Genomic DNA, 18270 nt, shown 5'->3' with positions numbered 1-18270 from the left:
GCAAAACTAGGATGTGTTAGATGCTAATAGCCTACCTATAAAAATGTATAGCTAACCAAAAAGTTAATTTAGGCCAGCTAAGTTATTGAGCTGTGTTAGATGATAATGTACTTACTACAGTTTAAAAATGTACTTTAGCAGAAATTTACTTTTGAGATATCTATAGAAAACAGGGACCTTTGCTTAAAGATTTAACCCGATTAATGTTATTTGTCCTGAGTTTAATGCAACTTAGTTTAGCCTTTCTGGAGACATTATTTTGTTGTATCTTTTTCTTATGATACTGCAGGTACCTGGTCAAAACGTGTACTTGAGGGAAATGTTCAGTTCTCTTTAGCAGTGGCTCTCAGTTCCGCTTCAAATGACTCAGTGCTGCTAGCTCACCCACTGCCTGTTAAGCTGTTAATCATCCCCTGATTGCTGATGGCTGGAAAAAGAAACCAGCAGGGCTCTGATTCCTGGGAACCGACTGCTACTCACTCTGACAATCAGCAGCAAGCGTTTGTGTCAGCCCCGCAGAACCAAGGAACAAGAGCCTCTTCCTACACTCGCCTCGCTGACAGTCATCAGGCATACAGGCGGAAATCCATCACAGAAGTTGCAGATATAAATTTCAACACTGATGGTCGCCAAAATACAGCAGAGTGCAACACAGAAACTACTTTTCAACAGTTAGCCTGTATATCCAAACAGCGGCCTTTGATGAAAAACACACATATCATCACAATGTACTCAACATTGTACTAAACAACACAAAATGACGGAATCTGTGATTGTAAAAGTGTCTAATGGTGTTTTGCTTTTATGCAATGTGGATCTTAAAGGTCAGATAGGCTATTAAATACAGAACTGGAATTAAATATTTATATAGCAGGCAGCGGGCATCATCCCTAATGAGAATATCTGATAAGTGGGGTGTATAGCAGCTGTGGAGAACATATTATAAAGTTGGAGAATATATTCAAATCTTATTTGCTTTTTATTGTAAATTCAATCCTACAAGCTGCACACTCCTACTTAGGGAAAAAAGCTTGGTGTGACAACTGTGGAAGCGGTTTTACCTTTGTCCTGCTTGAACCTGCTTTTTAATATTAATGATAAATCACAAACACAACTTATAACCTGCAAGTTATCTTTTAATTATTGCCTCAGTACTCTGTATTTATTCTAGTCTGATTTGAACCGGTCCGTGTTGCTAAAGTCACCCCATTTCCTGATGCTTCATTAAACCTTCATTCATCTCTATCTAACCAGAATGTAATTAAGCTTATCCTGCTATTGCAGTCTTTGTAAGTCAGAAAAATACTGTTGTCTTCTTATGTTCATCTCTCAACTGAGGGCCCAAAATATCAACATACACTCTAATGTACAATATATTTCAGTGCCTTTTTTCAGCCTCTGAAAACATGCAGCTGCTGCATTGTATGGATGTTAATAAGAACCTGTTGTTGCAATAGAATTATAAAAACCCATTAAGTTTAATTTTCAGATTCAATTTATACTCCAATGCCGTCATCAGGTTGCCATGGATACATACAGCAGCTGCTGTGCTCTACCTTGTGATTCCGTCAAAAACATGAGCAAATGTTACCCAATTGAGCCATTTGTAACACACTACCTCTGCATCCTCATTCTGTTCCCTTTCTAATTTTAGAAACCTCATTTTCAGTCCAACAGAGCTGTTGTGCATTTAAAGTGGGATTGTCTACTTTGTGATGCACTGAAAGATAGATATGAAAGAGGCTGATATGTACATGAGGCACAGATCTGAAAAAAAAACTTGTAATATAAACCGAGATGAAGTTCAAATAGCATTACCTAACATGAAAGCACTCTAATAAAAAGATGTCATGGCTGATCAAAGCTGCACATTGCTCAGTGAGGGCAGAGGAAATCATTATGCTTTTGGCTGTATCCTCCATAATTTCCTCTCCTTATTAGTGCAACATGAAGGTGTCTGATATTTGTGCACATGACATGCTGCAAACAGTGAGACTGATAAGCTTAGTTAAGTAAAGACTTCTAAAACTAACTATAAACATCGTACTGTTGATGATAGACAGTCATATCAATTTTCCCATTAACTGAGGCATCTTTTTCTTTTCATCATGATCATCCAACAAATTCTTTATAAAGGATAAATATAAATTATTGGATAAACACAACCATTAAGACATCTTTAAACTCTATATCCCCTGTTTCATTCTCAGTATTTTATGCTCAGATTGCTTTATATCAATCATTTCAGTCTGATAGGTAGGCCAGGAGAATCATCTATTAATTGAAATGCAACTGATGCCTTCATAACTTTCTTAATGAAAGTTAACTGGGCCTGTTAAAAATTTAGATAACCTATGTTTACACCTTTACACCATTAGCCAAATCTCACTTAACTAGCAGTTTAGTCCACATTCAAATCCACTTCTGCACATCAAGTAAATTTACAAATGAAAAAGAGCAAATAACCAAAAATGTTAGCTCTCTAAAGTTGAAGATGCTATACAAAATTTCAATGGACAGACACCAAATTGGTCACAAATTGGCTCAGTACAAAAAGCTGGCAATAGCATTTTGGCTGTAAATAGTAAAACATGCATGTAAACAATGCATGTACATATAGACATGCATCCCCAAACACATAAACACAGACGTGCACTGTTTCCCCCTCTGTCTCTTCCCCATTCATTCTTATTTACTTTGTCCTATTTTTAGCTGCAGCTCTGCTCAAATGCCCTCTGCCGGGCTCATCAAAGCAGCTCCTTCCTGTTGTCATAGAAATGGCTGGCACCTCCATTAGCTTCCGTCTCTGCAGGCTGCCCAAATCACACTCACCAGAGGAGGGAGCACAGCTGTGGGTCAGCGAGACTCATCTGAACAGGTGAATGCTTTAGACGACTGTTCAGTCATTTAAGAACAGCACAGATAATCGCTCATGATGTAAACATCTACCTCCTATCAATACAGGTGATCAGATGACGGAGAATCCATTTCGACTCTCATATCTGGACTGAGACGCTGTTGTGTCACAGAACGACATGAGAGAGAGAGAGCAGCATTTACAACACAGTCATGTCCGGTCCGTGTGTGTGTGTGACCTTGTAGTGTGAACGCCGCCTGTGCTCCTGGGAGTTACCCACTTCATCAGTCTACTGCTGTTATGGTGCCGCTGGGAAAATTGGTTATTCAGCGGAGCAGGTCTAACTATACAGTGCGTTTTTCACCACACACTAGAAACAGAATTAAAGGGTGTTTCAAAACTGACTTCTATCACCTTGTTTAGATTAATTTTATTCACCCTAAGCATTTGAGGATGTTTAGCAACAAGCACTATGTAGATGTCAAACGGAGGACATAACACACTCAGGGCTGTGTAACTAATTTGTGGAAAATATATTCATGATGACTATACCATATATGGGGTGATAGATTTCAAGCTCCTTAATATTTCTTACACTCGCTGTATATACTACAAGAGCTGGACTTGAATACCAACTGTGCTGTGATTCGTCAAGGCAAACACTTCAGTGCAGAATCACTGAACCAACAAAATCAATGAGGTCAAAAAGTTGTGTGTTGGGATCCATAAGCGAGCAAGGTATCAGTGCATTGAGCAGATTTTATATTTTTTATGATGAATTATGTGAGACCTTTGATCTTATAGTGACCTTGAAAGTGATGGGAAAACACATTAGAACAACTGGAAGCGACTGGTGAGATAGTTTTTTGTATGCTATGGTGCAAAAAATAAAAAAAGTGATGCAGAGGCTGAAAAATGAATTTAAGTTTAGTTTATTTGCAGTTAAGATACTGCCAACTGGCCTGACTTGAAGTCCATGTGTTGAGTGACAATAAAAGCCACTATCAACCTATTGAAAACAGCAAGTACAATCAAAAGAGTTTTCTCTTTTTTAAGTTATTTTTTGCGTTTATTCCGATAGCGATAGGGAGAGAGAGACAGGAAAGTCAGGAAGAGAGAGAGAGGGGATGACAGAGAGGGGATGACATTGAACCCAGGCCACTGCGGTTATGACTAAGCCTCCATGGTACGCACTCTGCCAGGTGAGCCACCGGGTCACCACAAAAGATAATTCTGATGGTGTTTACATTAATTATCTTGTACCAAATACATAAATTACATGGTATGGCAACCAAACGCCTATTGTAAACCTGCACTACAGCGTCAGCCTTCATCAGCATCATCATCATCACAAAGAACTTCAAGCTTCACCCCCACAAGGTTATAGAGTTATTTTCATTCCTGTTTGAAATGTCTCATTTACAAAAGAATTCAGACACTTTGCTATGTCACTCCAAATTGTGGTCAGGTGGATCCTCTTTTCTTTAATCATCCTTGAGATGTTTCTAAAACTTGAATGGAGAAATTGTGGCGGCAAGGACAAGCGAACTGGACAGAACTGAGGGAAGGATGATACAGAGAGGTCCTTGAAGAAAATCTGCTCCAGAGTGCATGCAACCTGAGGCTCAGGCGACAGTTCGCCTTTCAGCACGACAATGACCCGAAGCATACCAGGACAAAGCTAGAGCAGCTTTGGGGACAAGTCTCTGACTGTCAGTAAGTGAAGCAGCCAAACCCCAGACTTAAACCCAATAAAGCATCTGTGGAGTGGCCTGAAGATTTACATGCGCCTTCCATCCAGTCCGATGGAGTTTGAGAGGATCTGCATGGAATCCGCCCTAGTTCAGGTGTGCAGAGCTTGTAGACATTCAGCCAAGAAGACTTGAAGATGTTATTGCTGCCAAAGGGGCTTCTACAAAGTCTTGAATTAAGGGTCTGAATACTTTTGTTATTGAGAGATACCAATTTTTGATTTTTATTAAATGTGTAAAAATTTCTAAAAACATGTTTTCACATTTGGGGTTGTTGGGTGTAGATGGATGGGCAAAAAATGTATCCATTTAAAATTAAATCTGTAATAAAGTGTGTAGAGAGTGAAGGGGTCCATTTTGGTCCATACTCTGAGAGCTACCAAGGCAAAGCCCATCAACAGGTTGATAAACTCAACTCTCTTCACTGATGCAGGCTGAACAGTGAGGAGCTGTTTCCATAGTAATAGCTTCCTACACGTAACACAACTTGACTGAGCTACTAAATTTAATGTGTAGGTGAAAATGACATGTACCAGTATTACAGTAAAAGGCTGTTGTGTTCTGCGTTGAAAAAAGAGTCCAGGGTTTCAAGTGTTTTCTACAAAAAGATCAAGGAAAGAGTCAAACACACAGATATTTGTAGTGTCTTTAAATTAATATGAAATGTAAGAGAAGTTTTGTTGTGGCTCAGACTGTCAGTGCTGCGCTGAAGTATAATAATTACATAATAGTTAATAATAATTAAATCTCGTCAACAAAAATATCTGTTCAGCTTTCTGTATCTGACTCACACTCTGTGGCTGGCCAGTGTATTTCAACAGTGAACTACAACACCACCATGTGGGGAAAGCTTGTAACTGAACAATGACATCCAAGTGAGCTTGTGTTCAACATGTTCACATCAAGATGTAATCTAATAATTTATAACGGCAGAAATGGACTCAGTTTTCTGTGAACCTTAATTGCAGTTTACTTAGTACTAACTTAGAAATGACACTGCAGTGTTCAAGGGAACATTCTCTGAATTGCTGCAATAACTTTTCTGCTGTTGAAACCCTGATCGCATAGAAATACATTAGTTGCTATGTACCCATACACACAAACCTGCTAGCACACATTCAGCAGCTTAAGTCCGTAGTTTGTTTTTGAGGTTGGTCAGCTGTTGCATGTCGACGCTGCTGCCACCGCACACGATCACCAGCAGGGGGCCTAGGAGAGCGGGCAGGCGACCTGAGAGGAAGAGGTACAACAAAGATGAGCCCCAACATTAGATTTTCCCTCATCAGAAGGGAGTTCCTCTGTACAGTAAGAATGTCAAGGTGAGAGGAAATTTTTAGTATCACCTGTGACAAGAGGAGGTAATCATGCGATTCGTTTCAGTGCATACAGAACAGAAGCACGGTTATGAATGTTCAGCAAGACAATGACTTGAGAGTAGTCACCTTCATCCTGTAATCTGCGTATAAGTCCACTGTAGACAGCTGCTAGTGCTGCTCCACATGCCATCTCCACCAACGCACGCTCCTCATCTAGTAACAACACCCACACACACACAAACACACACTGAGTTGAAGTAAAACAAAGGCAAAGCCAACATGAAGCCTGGTTCATTGTAAAGGCTTTTGGGTAGTGATGAATAGGGCTGCACAATATGAACAAAAAAAAAAAAAAATCATATTGCAATGAAGATGAAAAAAAGCTGAAGAGTGTTTCTTCAACTTTCCTTAAATAACATGTTCACAAGTCATTAGAGACATTTGAAAAAACACACACACTAACCGAGGAATGTCTCGACAGCATGCAGAGCCTGCTGGTCAGTCACCAGTTCAGAGATGATCGTCAGCTCGCTGCACCGGCTGTATTCAAAGGCCTGCTTGCAAACAGTCTTTGCTCCGAGACATTTAGCCTCACTGTGAGAAGACAGATGGAGCCAGAGATGAGGGAGAAGTTAAACTGCGTGTATTTAATCTTTTTACTGCACGGAGCATTTGAACTCTTTTAACTTCTAACCTGGTGATGTCATCCAAAGTGACCACCCTCCCTGCCTTAACCGCAGCGTTAAAACAGTCTGCCCCCACTGTCTCCATGGCGACAATCGGTACATCCGTCCAGCCTACATCCTTCAAGCCCTGGATGACTCCGCACAGGAGACCTCCTCCACCCACAGACACCACCACAGCTCCAGGCTTCACACTGGGACCCAGAGAGGCTGCCACTTCTGAGATCATACTGGCGTGGCCCTGCCTGGTGGTGTGTGTGGAGAGAGTGCAGAAGTAATGTAGTGTTTAGTTTTACACTTTATTGCAGAAACTGGACTCTTTAATTGTGATGAATGTTCCTACCATAGCAGCGGGTGATCAAATGGAGGGACGTAGGTGAGTCCTTCAGTTTCTGCCAGTCTGAGAGCTTCTGCGTTGGCATCATCCCAAACCTACGAACAAAATAATTCCAAAATGAAAAACATGATTCTTAACTGGCATCTGTGCCACAAAGAGATCACTTAGATATGATTACTTTTATGTTATTATACGGTACCTTCCCTATAATCTTGACTGCAGCACCCTGATCGTGAAGCTTACGAATGACCATCTGAGGAGAAGAGGAGGGAACTATGATGGTGGCTGGTACACCCATTTTTCTGGCTACATAGGCTGCAGCCATACCTGCATTACCACCTAAGAAAAAGGCCATACTATGTTATTATATTAGAGTAAAACTATTAGTCCTATTGCTTTTATTGTATTGTGCATTATGTGTCAACATGCTGTGTAACAGTAGAGACGTCACCTGAAGAGCAGACAACTCCTTTAGACTGTCTGGCGAGCTGCAAAGCAGAGCAATGAAATGACAAAGGGCAAATGACTGTCTCTCCTTCCCCAACAACCTTTGTATAATCAGCTGAAATCTACAACACAGTCCATCAATATTGGCCTTTAATTAACACATGAATCAGTCATTGTCTGATATGACGAACCTGTAGGAAAAAGGCCTACCTGCTGGCAGAGGTGTCCAATGCCCCGGATCTTGAAGGAGCCAGAGGGCTGTGAATTCTCCATCTTTAAATACACGGTGGTTCCCGCCCGTTTGGACATGTTGACACTCTCCAGCAGCGGTGTGTTCAGGTGGAAATGCTCCGCCATGGTGCAAATAATGTCACTGAATGGCAAACAATAAGTTAGAAAGCTGTTAATGTCAATGTGTCTATCAAAGGATGTTGGATATTTTGTGACAGCAAGGTTGTTTGTGGTGGTTCACAAGACAAAAACTGTAAATGCATGTTATAAATTGGAATCAAAGTCCTCATTGTTTTACCTGGTCTCATTATGTGCCATGCAAGTGATGTGCACATAGACATGGACACAAAATAATATTATTTCCAGAATATTGCCATGTTCATCTGACATGTAGTAGATTTTAATGTTAGCAGTAGCAACAACACTTTAAAGTCAACTGGAGCTGGACATGAACCCTGCAGCTTTAACTGGGAATATGTCAGTATGAAGTAGCAGATGAAGTTGTAGTTTCTGATACATTACCGATGAGTAAGAAAATATCATAACTGGCGTTTTAAGTTTTAAACGTTAACGTATATTTCAGTAATATTTTGATATACTTTTTTAGTTTCTTAGTCTTCATTGGCTTGAGGTGTTCTCAACAGCCTTTGTCCTGCAATAAAAGTTTGCTACAGGTTGGTTTGACAACAACAACCAGTGTAAAGTGATGCAGCGAGCACACAGGATCACAAAACGTGAGGTGACGTAGAGAAAATGTGACATATTCCACTGTAAACAACTGTAATGACGCACATCACCATGGTACACTGTACGTCATTTGTCTAATAAATACTGACTTACGTTTGGATTAAATGTCTCGTTGAAGGAGCCTCAGACCGTCAGGTGATAAGCTGGGAGCTTTAATGCAGCACCACATTTATAAAACATTCCTTGTTGTGCTACATGCTGTAGCCGGTTAGCCATCTGTGGAAAGCCAAATGCGACCACTTCCGGTTTCCACTTTCAAAATAAGCGTGCTACGGGATTTCCTTACCTTTAAACCCACTAGTATGAATGCAGTGATTGTAAATAATGATGCATTTTTATAAGACTTTATTGATCATGGGGGGAAATTTAAAAGCTAACTAGTAGTGTGTGAAGTAACCAAAATTAGCCCCACCTTTACCAACTGCAACATTAAACTGATGCACACATTAATTCAACAATAATAAAATCTAACAATATAATATTCATTTATTCTGAAATGGGCCATTCTATATATTTGTCACTATACATTCTAATGATATATGGAGTCAAATACAGAGAATTTCTACTCTTTAGTATTGGTATACTTTATACAACTGCTCCAGAATATATATATATTTTCAACTTTACTTTAAATGTTTAACAATGAAAACACTACATAATCATTATTGTTATTTTCATTATTATTATTATAAGACATATTTTAAATCACATTACAGTTTCAGACATATGCAGCTGGCCACTCTGAAACACAATTCAAACAACACAAACCTGAGGTAGACAAATACACATTTTGACCTGTCATTGTGAAGTTTTTGTTTTCATTCCATCAAATATCATTAAGTATTATTTTGTACTGACTCAGGAAGTAAAAGAGAGGAGTGGACAAAAATAGCAGAAACCTTGACATCTGTGTGCACTGTTGATCTTGGCTGTTTTTTCCCTGGTAATATTTGTTAAATCTGGTTACGTGGCAGATATCTGTATTTCAAATTACATTGTACCAGTTTCAACATATTGAACTGGAAGAAATACTTAGTTCTACACAAACTGTACATAGCAGCAATTTGGTGAATTTGAATGGAAATACACTTACCTGCGAGAGGAGCCTGCTGTCGGTGCAAAGACGTGAATGAACTAATTCCCTTCTAAAGTCCGCAGTTTATTGCCAAGGCTTGAAAATGTGTGTGTGTGTGTGTGTGTGTGTGTGTGTGTGTGTGTGTGTGTGTGTGTGTGTGTGTGTGTGTGTTTACAAAGGTCTAATCACCACACATATGAACATATGAACTCTGAGTAATTCAGTCACAATCATAGCTTTGATTCTCCGTAGGGATTATGGTTTCTTTATTATTATTGTACATAAGCTGTATAGTTTTAGGTTGCATATACGCAAAGTAATGGTAAACACTCATCAGAACAATGTGCCATTCTCACGTCAAACATCACTCAATTTATTGCTTCATATTTTACACAGCATGTGTTAAAGGAAATGACAATTTATTTTTTGTCAAAACCTTCCCGTACACTGGGTGGCAGCAGTGAGTGGCACCAGCACTGACAGAAAGAAACTAGAGCAGTGTTTCCTAATAATAATAATGATAATAATAATATTAATAATAATAGAAAAACAATATCTTGTTTTAAATAAAACAAAAAAAAAAATCTGCGTAATAATACATTTAATACAACTATTGAAATATGTAAATGTGAAAAAAATAAAATAAAAGGAGAGATGACACTTGAGAAAAAGTCAAGTTGTTTTCACATTTTCTTCTTCATTCATTCTGAGCTAATTTAGCTCCATTTGAATACCAAGCCAGTTAGCCCAGGGATAAAGTGTGTGTGTGTGTATATATATATTTATATTTATATATATATATGAGATGAGACTGGGTTTACAATTAAAAAAATTGACTTGTTTTTTAAGACATTGTTGTCAAAATAAACACTGGAGCTTTATGTGTTAATTTAACAGTGGACTGACAAATATTGAATCCTTACACAGAGCTGTTGGCAGATGGGAAACACTGCTTTATCTGATTGTTAGTTGCAGAGCCTGGTACCAGTGCTACACCAGGATGAGGACCAGTGTGAATGAGGCTCTAGTCTGGACTAAGTTTTGTGTGGAAATCCGATATAGATAAAAATTATTGTCCATTCAATTCCTTATCCTTGTCCCTCACCTTTAAGCCAATTTTCTTTTACATACTTTGGTTTTACAACTACATTTGTATTTCAAAAACACATCCCATACCCAATCAGTTTTCCTTCCTTTCTCTGGTTTTACCATCAGCAACCATTTTGCAGTTGAACAGATGTTGATATGACAGCATGCACCAGCGCTGAGTCAAGATAAATGCAAAATACTAAAAGGTTGAGACATCCATAATGGTTCACAGATGCTTCTTATATCAGTTTGTGAAATCAGAACCAAAATATTCTTCTGATATCAGTTCAAACCTTTTTTTTTTTTTTTTACCATGCCATAATATTCTATTGTGGATATCTGGCATTGGTTGATGTGGCTCTCGGCTACCATGCGTGAAATGTTTGCTGGATTTAGTCTCACGGCTGCATTTCCAACATCTATTCTGACTAGCATTGCTAATAACTGCTCCATCAGGAGCCACAGTGCTGACAAAACCTGACGTTCTTTGACACACATTCATCAGTTCTCTCCTCTCACTTTACTCTATCCTACCTCACTTTCACATTTCACATCTCACACATACTTTCACCTGGTCAAACCTGTAAATTTACTGCATTTAAAATCTTCACACCACACAGTGTGAAAGTGTTCTCAGACACTACACTACGTTCACTGCCTTAGAGAAAAAGGACATCTTTTCACTATGCAGTTGATGAGCTTGGTTTTATGAAGATCCAACTGTTTTTTTTATTGTTTTTTTTTTATTAACACCATACAAAAATAGTGACATTCAAAGATCGAGATTATTTGGATAATGTCAGATGAAGTCTTATAATTCCAAGCTCATGGTCTCATGTTTTCAGCTAAGTGAACTTAAGTGGATCTTGAAGCTGCATCCAAAAGATAAGGAATTTTTGGTGATTTTTTTTTCTATTCAGCGTCCATCATGCGGCTGAACTCTAGTGAAGTTGTCAAGCTTCTTTTGCTCAAAATAAGATTCAGGCAATTTTCTTGTACTCTGCAGCAACTCAGTGAAAATATATTATGATTCTACCATAACATGGCTCTGTGGTTCCAGCGTTACATCCAAACAAACCAAGAAAAAAATGTTCATCAAAACTTTGAGCTCCATCTTTGTCTCTTTCTTTCCTCTCTCAGTCTCCTGACTACCTCCATCTTTTTTTCTTTCCTTATCAGCCAATTCATCTGCCTTCATCCTCTTCTTCTCTGTATGCATGCGCCCTCTGAGAGCATGCACGTGGCTCCCAATCTGGGCTTTACGCCAGTGAGCGTTGTCTGGGTTTGATCCTTGGATACAGCTGGAGAGAGAGAGCGAGGGAGAGAGAGAGAGGGCGGGGTCACTACATCATGTTAACATTGTTCTCAAGGTGCCTGAACATCATGAAGCCATGCTGTAAGAATAAATCTGCCAGTTTACTCGCTGTTTCCTCGGGTGAATCACATCACTTAATTCACTGAATGAATGGGGGTATTGATGATGCTTCCTGTTGAGTGTAAATTGAAACCTTACATGCACTTCCTACTGTAAAGGTACAGATCCAACATTCGATTATTTACACAGAGGCATCAGTGTGGTTGCAGATGCATGGTGGGAGCTGTAAAGGGGCCACTGTGATGGACAGTTTTATTAAAGCTATATAGCTTAGCTTTACTTGTACATGCAGTGTGTATACACTGTTCTCCCTGAGGCTTGAATAGCACTGTGCACTAAGGCAGAAAACTTGTCCTATAATAAATAAGACTTACACATCAGAATTACAATTAAATAGATTCAACATACTTTCAGCATTTTGGATTAAGGCTATATGGTATTAACTGTTGTTGAAGCTATGGCTCAAAAATAATAATCATTCAGAGGTGGAAATACCGAATCAAGGTCACCAGCTAAATATGTCCATTCATTCCTGGGCCCAAGTTTGATTAGTCCACCAAATTACCTGAAAATCTGCCCAGAAGCTTTGCACATATTTTGCTGACAGATCTAGTCAACCTCAGTTTATGCAAATGTAAGAGCTTCTTTTTACTTCCTTTATTTCCTTTATTCTGGGACTGATTAAAAGCCTGTAACTATATAAACTGTTTGAAATGTCTTTGTGTGTTTTGATGGGACCTACACTAACAGCATTGCCTGTAGCTGCTAGCTTTTGACCATATGCTAAATCGCTCCGCTAACAGTGATTGTCCAATCACAGTTTAGCAACCATAGCATGGCACAGCTGGCCTGTTAAGCTTTGAATTCTTCCACATGATGAGGGGGTGAGCATCAGGCTGTAATAACAGGAATACTTGGCATTTAAAGAGATTGGAGGGTGGTGTCTTTATTTTAGATTTTACAAAACTAAAAACACAAGAGCAAAAGTGTAAAGGGAAAAAAACTGTGTTTTTCTTTTTGTTGAAGTTGAGCTGAAGGTGATGTTAGAAGTTCTGTCCTGCACAACACATCCGTTATCAGACCACCTGTGTTGCTTCTGTATGTCCATGTTTTCTGGCTACATCGATTATCATTTAGTAAGGATAGGCCAACTAACGTAGCTTTAACCTCAGTTGCTCAGCACAATATCAGCCATGATGTTCATATTTAATAATCTTTTACAAGATTCTCATTTTTATTTGTGTTAGCTGGAAACTTTAAAAGATTCCATAGAAGCCATAGACTTTTTATCCAACTTATGGAGCTAATGATAGCTTGATTAGCTAGCTAACTATAGCTAAACAAGTCTATGAGCAGGAGATGTCATTTCAGCTGGCAACATTAATGCCAGCTAGAAATGCTTAGCCTGCTTTCTTTGTGGACAGACTATTTAAAAATAATACTTTTTCCATTCCATAAATCTACCACTGTTATCACTGTAAACAGCATGTGTCGTGCAAGAACAGAAAGCTTGATAGCTACAGTAGCTAAGCGGGACATTTGTTAGCAAATGATCTACTGCGTAGCCTGGCAGTGTAAGTGAGAATATTATCACATTAAGAAATTAAGTATTACTTCTAATGTCAGAGTTCTGTTGTCTAACTTTTATGGTGGTCACTGAAGTGGACCAAGTTGCACTGAAGAAGCTGTTCCTGTGTTTTTACTTTAACCCATGACCTAAAATTAGTTTAAATGCACTAACTAGTTAATACAAGAACAATGCATGACACTGATATAGGTGGACAGGCGGCCAACGTGTGTCTTTCTGTTTTTCTATGCGTGCACACGTTTACAGTGAGGTGTGTGTTGGGGTGTTTGTTCTCTCACCCCCAGCAGGTTCCTTGGTACGTATCCCTCCCGATCATTTAGTCGCGCCCACCACCACTCTGTCTCAGTCTCGTCACGTCGACGAAGCACAGTGAGGGCATCACCCTCGCTGAAGGACAGCTCATCAGCCTGCTGGGCCGTGTAGTCCCAGAGAGCGTAGACCAAGCCTTTGTTCATCACACCCAACTTTTCCTGAACACCTGAGAGAGATACAGAGTATTCAGTTATCAAAAACAAATTAAGTTTTGTTGCTTTCATAGGAGTTTAATTGTCCTATGATGGTTGTTTCAAATTTGTTTTTTAAAAGTTCCTGAAGGAAAAATTCCCCCCCCCCCCCCCCCCCTTGAGGAAATCTGTTCAGTTTAGATTTGTTGGTTTGCCGTCTGTCCCTCGGCATTTACCTACCATAGAGAAACTGAGAACACTGTGTGTAGCCCTCCTCCATTTCTTCACATTTGTCTGCTGCTGTTTCAACGTCACTAATCGTTGTGGCGAAAATGGCCGCCCCGGACTCCACCAGCATCTTACACAGGTGGACACTGTTACATGAAGCCGCACAGTGCAGAGGGGTCCTGGGGAGACAACACAAAATATGACTTTAAACATTCCTCTGCTTGCCAGGTGTCATTTACATCTGATAAAGAAAGGACAAAGACGTTCCAGCAATGCACTTGCGTCTTAAATCTAATAGTTAAATTATGTCATCGTGAAACAGGCTGACATTAACTAAACATGAATTCAGTCAGCTGCATCAGTAATTAAATCAAGCAACTTCTGAATACGGCGCATCATTGGACTTGGTAATCTCTTCCTTTCATACTGCTAAGGCAACTGAGCCAAAAATGAATTTAGAGATGCAATTATCTCTGTCATTGTTGCCTCTGAGCTGAGCTCCAGCATCGCTGTCACAGAGTGTGTTCATTACCCAAACTCCCTCCAGTCATGCAGCCACGCCAATGCTCTGTTGTTAGTCTGACTTATTACATTACTCAATAGTACTGACCATCCATCACTGTCAGCTGCATTTACGTTCACTCCGAAGTCCAGCAGAAACTTCACAATATGGTGATGTCCAGCGCAGACTGCATTATGAAGAGGAGTTATACCTTCATCATTAGGCATACTGGGATTTTCCACCTTGAAGACAGATAATGAGAAAATATACATGAGAATATTAGAATTCAATCAAATTGTGATACTGAATGTTGGTACAAATTATTGGCTATCTACAACAATGGGGAGATGCCAAAATATCAGTATTAATACCAGCCTTCAGTAACCCTTGTGGAGAGCATTATAGAAGTACTAAGTGCCTGATTTCACTGCAGAACTCAGGATAGTGCAACATTTTTTGAACAGCTTGGAAATTGTTGAGTTGTTGAGTCTTAGTGCCTCAGGGTGTGATACCTTCAAAACTGAGCTTGTTCTGGATGTGAAGCATGTGAATGCTTCCTTGAGTATCAGAGAGATTGCCAGTTTGAAGAGTCAGTAAGCACTTCTGTCCATCCTCCATGCAAAAGATGTCAGGAGTAGATAGGGATTTGCATCTAAAGATGTAAGGCTTTGTTCACAGGAGCTCTGTGCTGCTGTAACACACTGATACAGTGTGAGTCTGTCCTCAACAATAAATCTGCACACCTGACAATTGAGACCACTCTCCCATGACAGTACTGCTGAGGATCAAAGATATTGTACTTGATTAGTATTGTCCTGAAGGTATCGAAGGCTTCAAACTCATCCAGTTAATGGCAAATCTGTTGAGGCAATCTGTGTGTGGGTGCACAGTATTTGTTGGGCATGTAAAAATATTCTTTTGTTACATAAGGGAATTTATTTTTCCTTTCAACACTAATGTCATGAAGCAAATGAAATCTGAGAATTTTAGAAGTGGAAATCTGAAATACTTTTTTGTGAAATAAACTGAAGATTCTCTTGTGACTTTCCAGTTCAATGCAGAGAAAATCACGGTGAACACATATTGAGACTCTTCTGTCAGGTTTATACCACGCTACAGCAATGAAAGAATTCCCCATCTAAAGTAGTGGTTAGGGTAGTAGCCAAGTTCAATTGTAACCTTAATTTAGATTTTCTAAGCTCTGAGCTCTCTCACGGTTTAAGTCCATCCTAAGATATAAGTCACAGTTTGTCTTGCTCTATAAGATCAATTAGTCTCTCCACACTGTAAAGTATAGTGTCCCTCAAGGTACTGTACTTGTTCCAGTACTTTTCTCTCTGTACATACTACCACTCTGTGACTTCAGCATAAATTTCCACTTCTATGCAGACAATGATCTGCTCAGACAGGTAGCTGAACTCAGACCAACGCTGGCAAGCTAATGTGCTAGCATGTCTACTGTTGGCTGGCACTAGCAAATTCAGTGATTTGAGGTGTGCCCTCCTCTTTTCTAATATTTCTCCAGCAGACGTTTTAATGAATGTGTCCTATTACAATCTTATTTTGTTATTACCCCATTATTGTATTCTTTAATTCCTAGAGACTCTCTTAACTGATCATTTTATCTGATCAACCTATTGGTCTTTTCCTCTCTTCGAATTGCCTCTGTCTGGGTCTTTCATTATATCTGTAGGATGTTTTGTGAGTAGGTTTTCCTAATCTTCTTGAAGAACATAAGATGAGTTTGGATCTATGGCTGATGTAGGCCCACCATATGACTCACTAAAATACCGAGCTACACAAATAAATTTGACTAGATTTTAGCCCTGAAGACAGATAATAAGGGTTAAAATATGAAAAATGCTGATGTATAATGTATGATGTATAATACAAATACAGTTAACTGCAACATAATTTTATGTTTTACCTCATAAATTATTCTCTGCACCAGATCAAACTCTCCCTCTAACGATGCATCCAGGAGCAGAGCTAGAGGGTTGAACTTGACTCGGAGACCGTGGCCGGTCCGCTCTGATGACGGCTTCTTCAGGTTGGTTCGCTTCACCTGCAGAACACAGGGAGAAAGAGAAAGTGTTGACAATGCAGGACAGGAACTGCCGAGTAGGCTTTTACAGAGAAAAAATATTTTGTTTAGGTGTTCAGTAATTTATTTCAGGAGCAAAAAATAAAGGAAATACAACAAAACAGATACTGAGAAACAAGTGAGATGTGGAGTTTGTCAAATTTATTGGGCCTAAGTGTTATGATGGGAGAGATGTACAATGGAAGTTTTTTAACTGATATCAGGTGTAATAATACCTATAACTACCTTAGGCTGCGAAGGTGGTGCAGGAGGTGATGGAGTGGTGTGGGCTACAGAGCTGTGGGAGGGACTAGATCCTCTCTGGTTGTTATTGTTCTGGTCCTCTGGCCTATCATGCGCAGGGGATAGGCTGGGTTGAGTCGGCGGGGACACATTATTGGTAGTTTCTACTGTTACTGTCTTCTCTTTGGTTGTTTCTATGGCAACAGAAGGAGGTGACAAGCGTTGGGAGTCCGAGTTCAGGTTTTGAACTTCGCCCTCCACAGCTGCCATACAGACGTGTTTGTCACCAGGTTCTACATTCCCATTGGCTGAGTGGATGTTGTCCATGTCACCCAAAAGGCAGTCGGGCTGGTAGAAAGTGTTGCCTGGAAGAGTAAAACAGGTAAGTTAAGCATAACTGAGCAGTACCATTAAGATCCATGGGAAATACACACTATATAGACCAACTGATGCTAACTGAGGCCCGACCATATCGTCATATCTCAATGTCTTACCTGTGACTCCCTCCATGCCTCCTGCCAGTGTGTTAAACCTGCAGAGGAGAAATAAGAGAAATTATTTTCAGCATCAAATTCAGTCTCATAAAAATGGGTTTGTCTCTATGGTGGCATGCAATGTAGCACTGACCTCTGGTACAGTAGTTTTTGGATGTTTGGCCCCTGTGGGCCCTCAGGTTCAGTGATTGAGCTCCGTTTCTTCAGCGGTCGTGGAGCATTGCTGAGGCGTCGGCGGAGAACCTCCAGGTCAGCATCACTCTGGTAACGTAGCTGGGAGTGGGCTGTGGACACAGGCAAGGGAAAGTCTGTAATGTTTACAACTAAACATTTCTTCTTCAGTTATTTATTTATTGCAATTTAGTTAGTAATTACTCCTGGAAAAAAATATTTTTTCCTAAGGAAATTATCACAAGTAAAGAATTAGAAGATTTATGGCAGCACACTGGCTGAGTCTGATTTATCTTCTGGTACCTACCAACTGGGGTGAGCTTTGTGGGACTGAGGGGACGGGGGATGTTATCTACACTTGGTGGAGGGATGATTTGCCCATCACTGCTTTCTCCTCCTCCTCCTTTTGCTCCTTCTTTATCTGTTACATCCTCTCCTCCTGCTCTTACTCCTCCTCCTCCTCCCTGGAGGAAAGGGACAGGGGACGGAGAGGTGGAGGAGGTGGGGAGGATGGGTTTACCATAGACTGCGGAGAGAGAGGGAAAGGGACAGATATTGATTTGTTTTCCCTTGAGGACACTGTAACAACAGTACGTATACAATATCTTTA

The 18270-nt window shown here is 39.8% G+C and overlaps 2 protein-coding genes across 8 annotated transcripts in view; both read right to left on the bottom strand.

Annotated features, from left to right (window-relative positions):
* Positions 1 to 3773: 3773 nt before the first annotated feature.
* sdsl (serine dehydratase-like) lies at positions 3774 to 8614 on the bottom strand. Of its 2 annotated transcripts, XM_056392908.1 has the most exons (10): positions 8463 to 8614; positions 7602 to 7764; positions 7396 to 7432; positions 7144 to 7283; positions 6951 to 7039; positions 6619 to 6852; positions 6388 to 6518; positions 6051 to 6137; positions 5713 to 5838; positions 3774 to 5206 (listed from the first exon to the last, which is right to left on the bottom strand). In XM_056392908.1, exons 2-9 carry the CDS (start codon positions 7746 to 7748, stop codon positions 5735 to 5737), a joined length of 969 nt encoding a protein of 322 aa, XP_056248883.1. In that variant the 5' UTR covers positions 7749 to 7764; positions 8463 to 8614; the 3' UTR covers positions 3774 to 5206; positions 5713 to 5734. The 2 variants fall into 2 exon arrangements, with proteins under 2 accessions (XP_056248883.1, XP_056248882.1); XM_056392907.1 differs by having other exon boundaries at positions 3774 to 5838.
* Positions 8615 to 9681: 1067 nt separating this feature from the next.
* The window catches only part of LOC130180137 (apoptosis-stimulating of p53 protein 1-like), a 48973-nt gene continuing 40384 nt past the window's right edge, over positions 9682 to 18270 (bottom strand). For all 6 annotated transcript variants that reach the window (XM_056393507.1, XM_056393504.1, XM_056393505.1 and 3 more), the window contains 9 exons: positions 17968 to 18186; positions 17623 to 17773; positions 17490 to 17527; positions 16999 to 17360; positions 16597 to 16734; positions 14778 to 14911; positions 14180 to 14346; positions 13775 to 13974; positions 9682 to 11834 (listed from right to left, as the gene is read on the bottom strand). In XM_056393507.1, coding sequence (XP_056249482.1) covers positions 11793 to 11834; positions 13775 to 13974; positions 14180 to 14346; positions 14778 to 14911; positions 16597 to 16734; positions 16999 to 17360; positions 17490 to 17527; positions 17623 to 17773; positions 17968 to 18186 — 1451 coding nt within the window. In that variant the 3' untranslated portion in view covers positions 9682 to 11792. The remainder of the gene's footprint in view (positions 11835 to 13774; positions 13975 to 14179; positions 14347 to 14777; positions 14912 to 16596; positions 16735 to 16998; positions 17361 to 17489; positions 17528 to 17622; positions 17774 to 17967; positions 18187 to 18270) is intronic.

Source organism: Seriola aureovittata, chromosome 13 (genome assembly GCF_021018895.1).
Source record: "Seriola aureovittata isolate HTS-2021-v1 ecotype China chromosome 13, ASM2101889v1, whole genome shotgun sequence".
In the NCBI taxonomy this organism is placed as follows: Eukaryota; Metazoa; Chordata; class Actinopteri; order Carangiformes; family Carangidae; genus Seriola; species Seriola aureovittata.
Note: the sequence above shows the minus strand (reverse complement) of the source record. Positions and strands in the feature narration are given on the sequence as shown.

Excerpts from the sequence above, each read along its gene's own strand:
- sdsl (XM_056392907.1), bottom strand. The coding sequence starts at position 7,748 with ATGGCGGAGCATTTCCACCTGAACACACCGCTGCTGGAGAGTGTCAAC. Across the intron at positions 7,433-7,601 it reads TTGGACACCTCTGCCAGCAG|CTCGCCAGACAGTCTAAAGG; the intron begins GTAGGCCTTTTT and ends TCTGCTTTGCAG. Across the intron at positions 7,040-7,143 it reads CAGTCAAGATTATAGGGAAG|GTTTGGGATGATGCCAACGC; the intron begins GTACCGTATAAT and ends TTTTGTTCGTAG.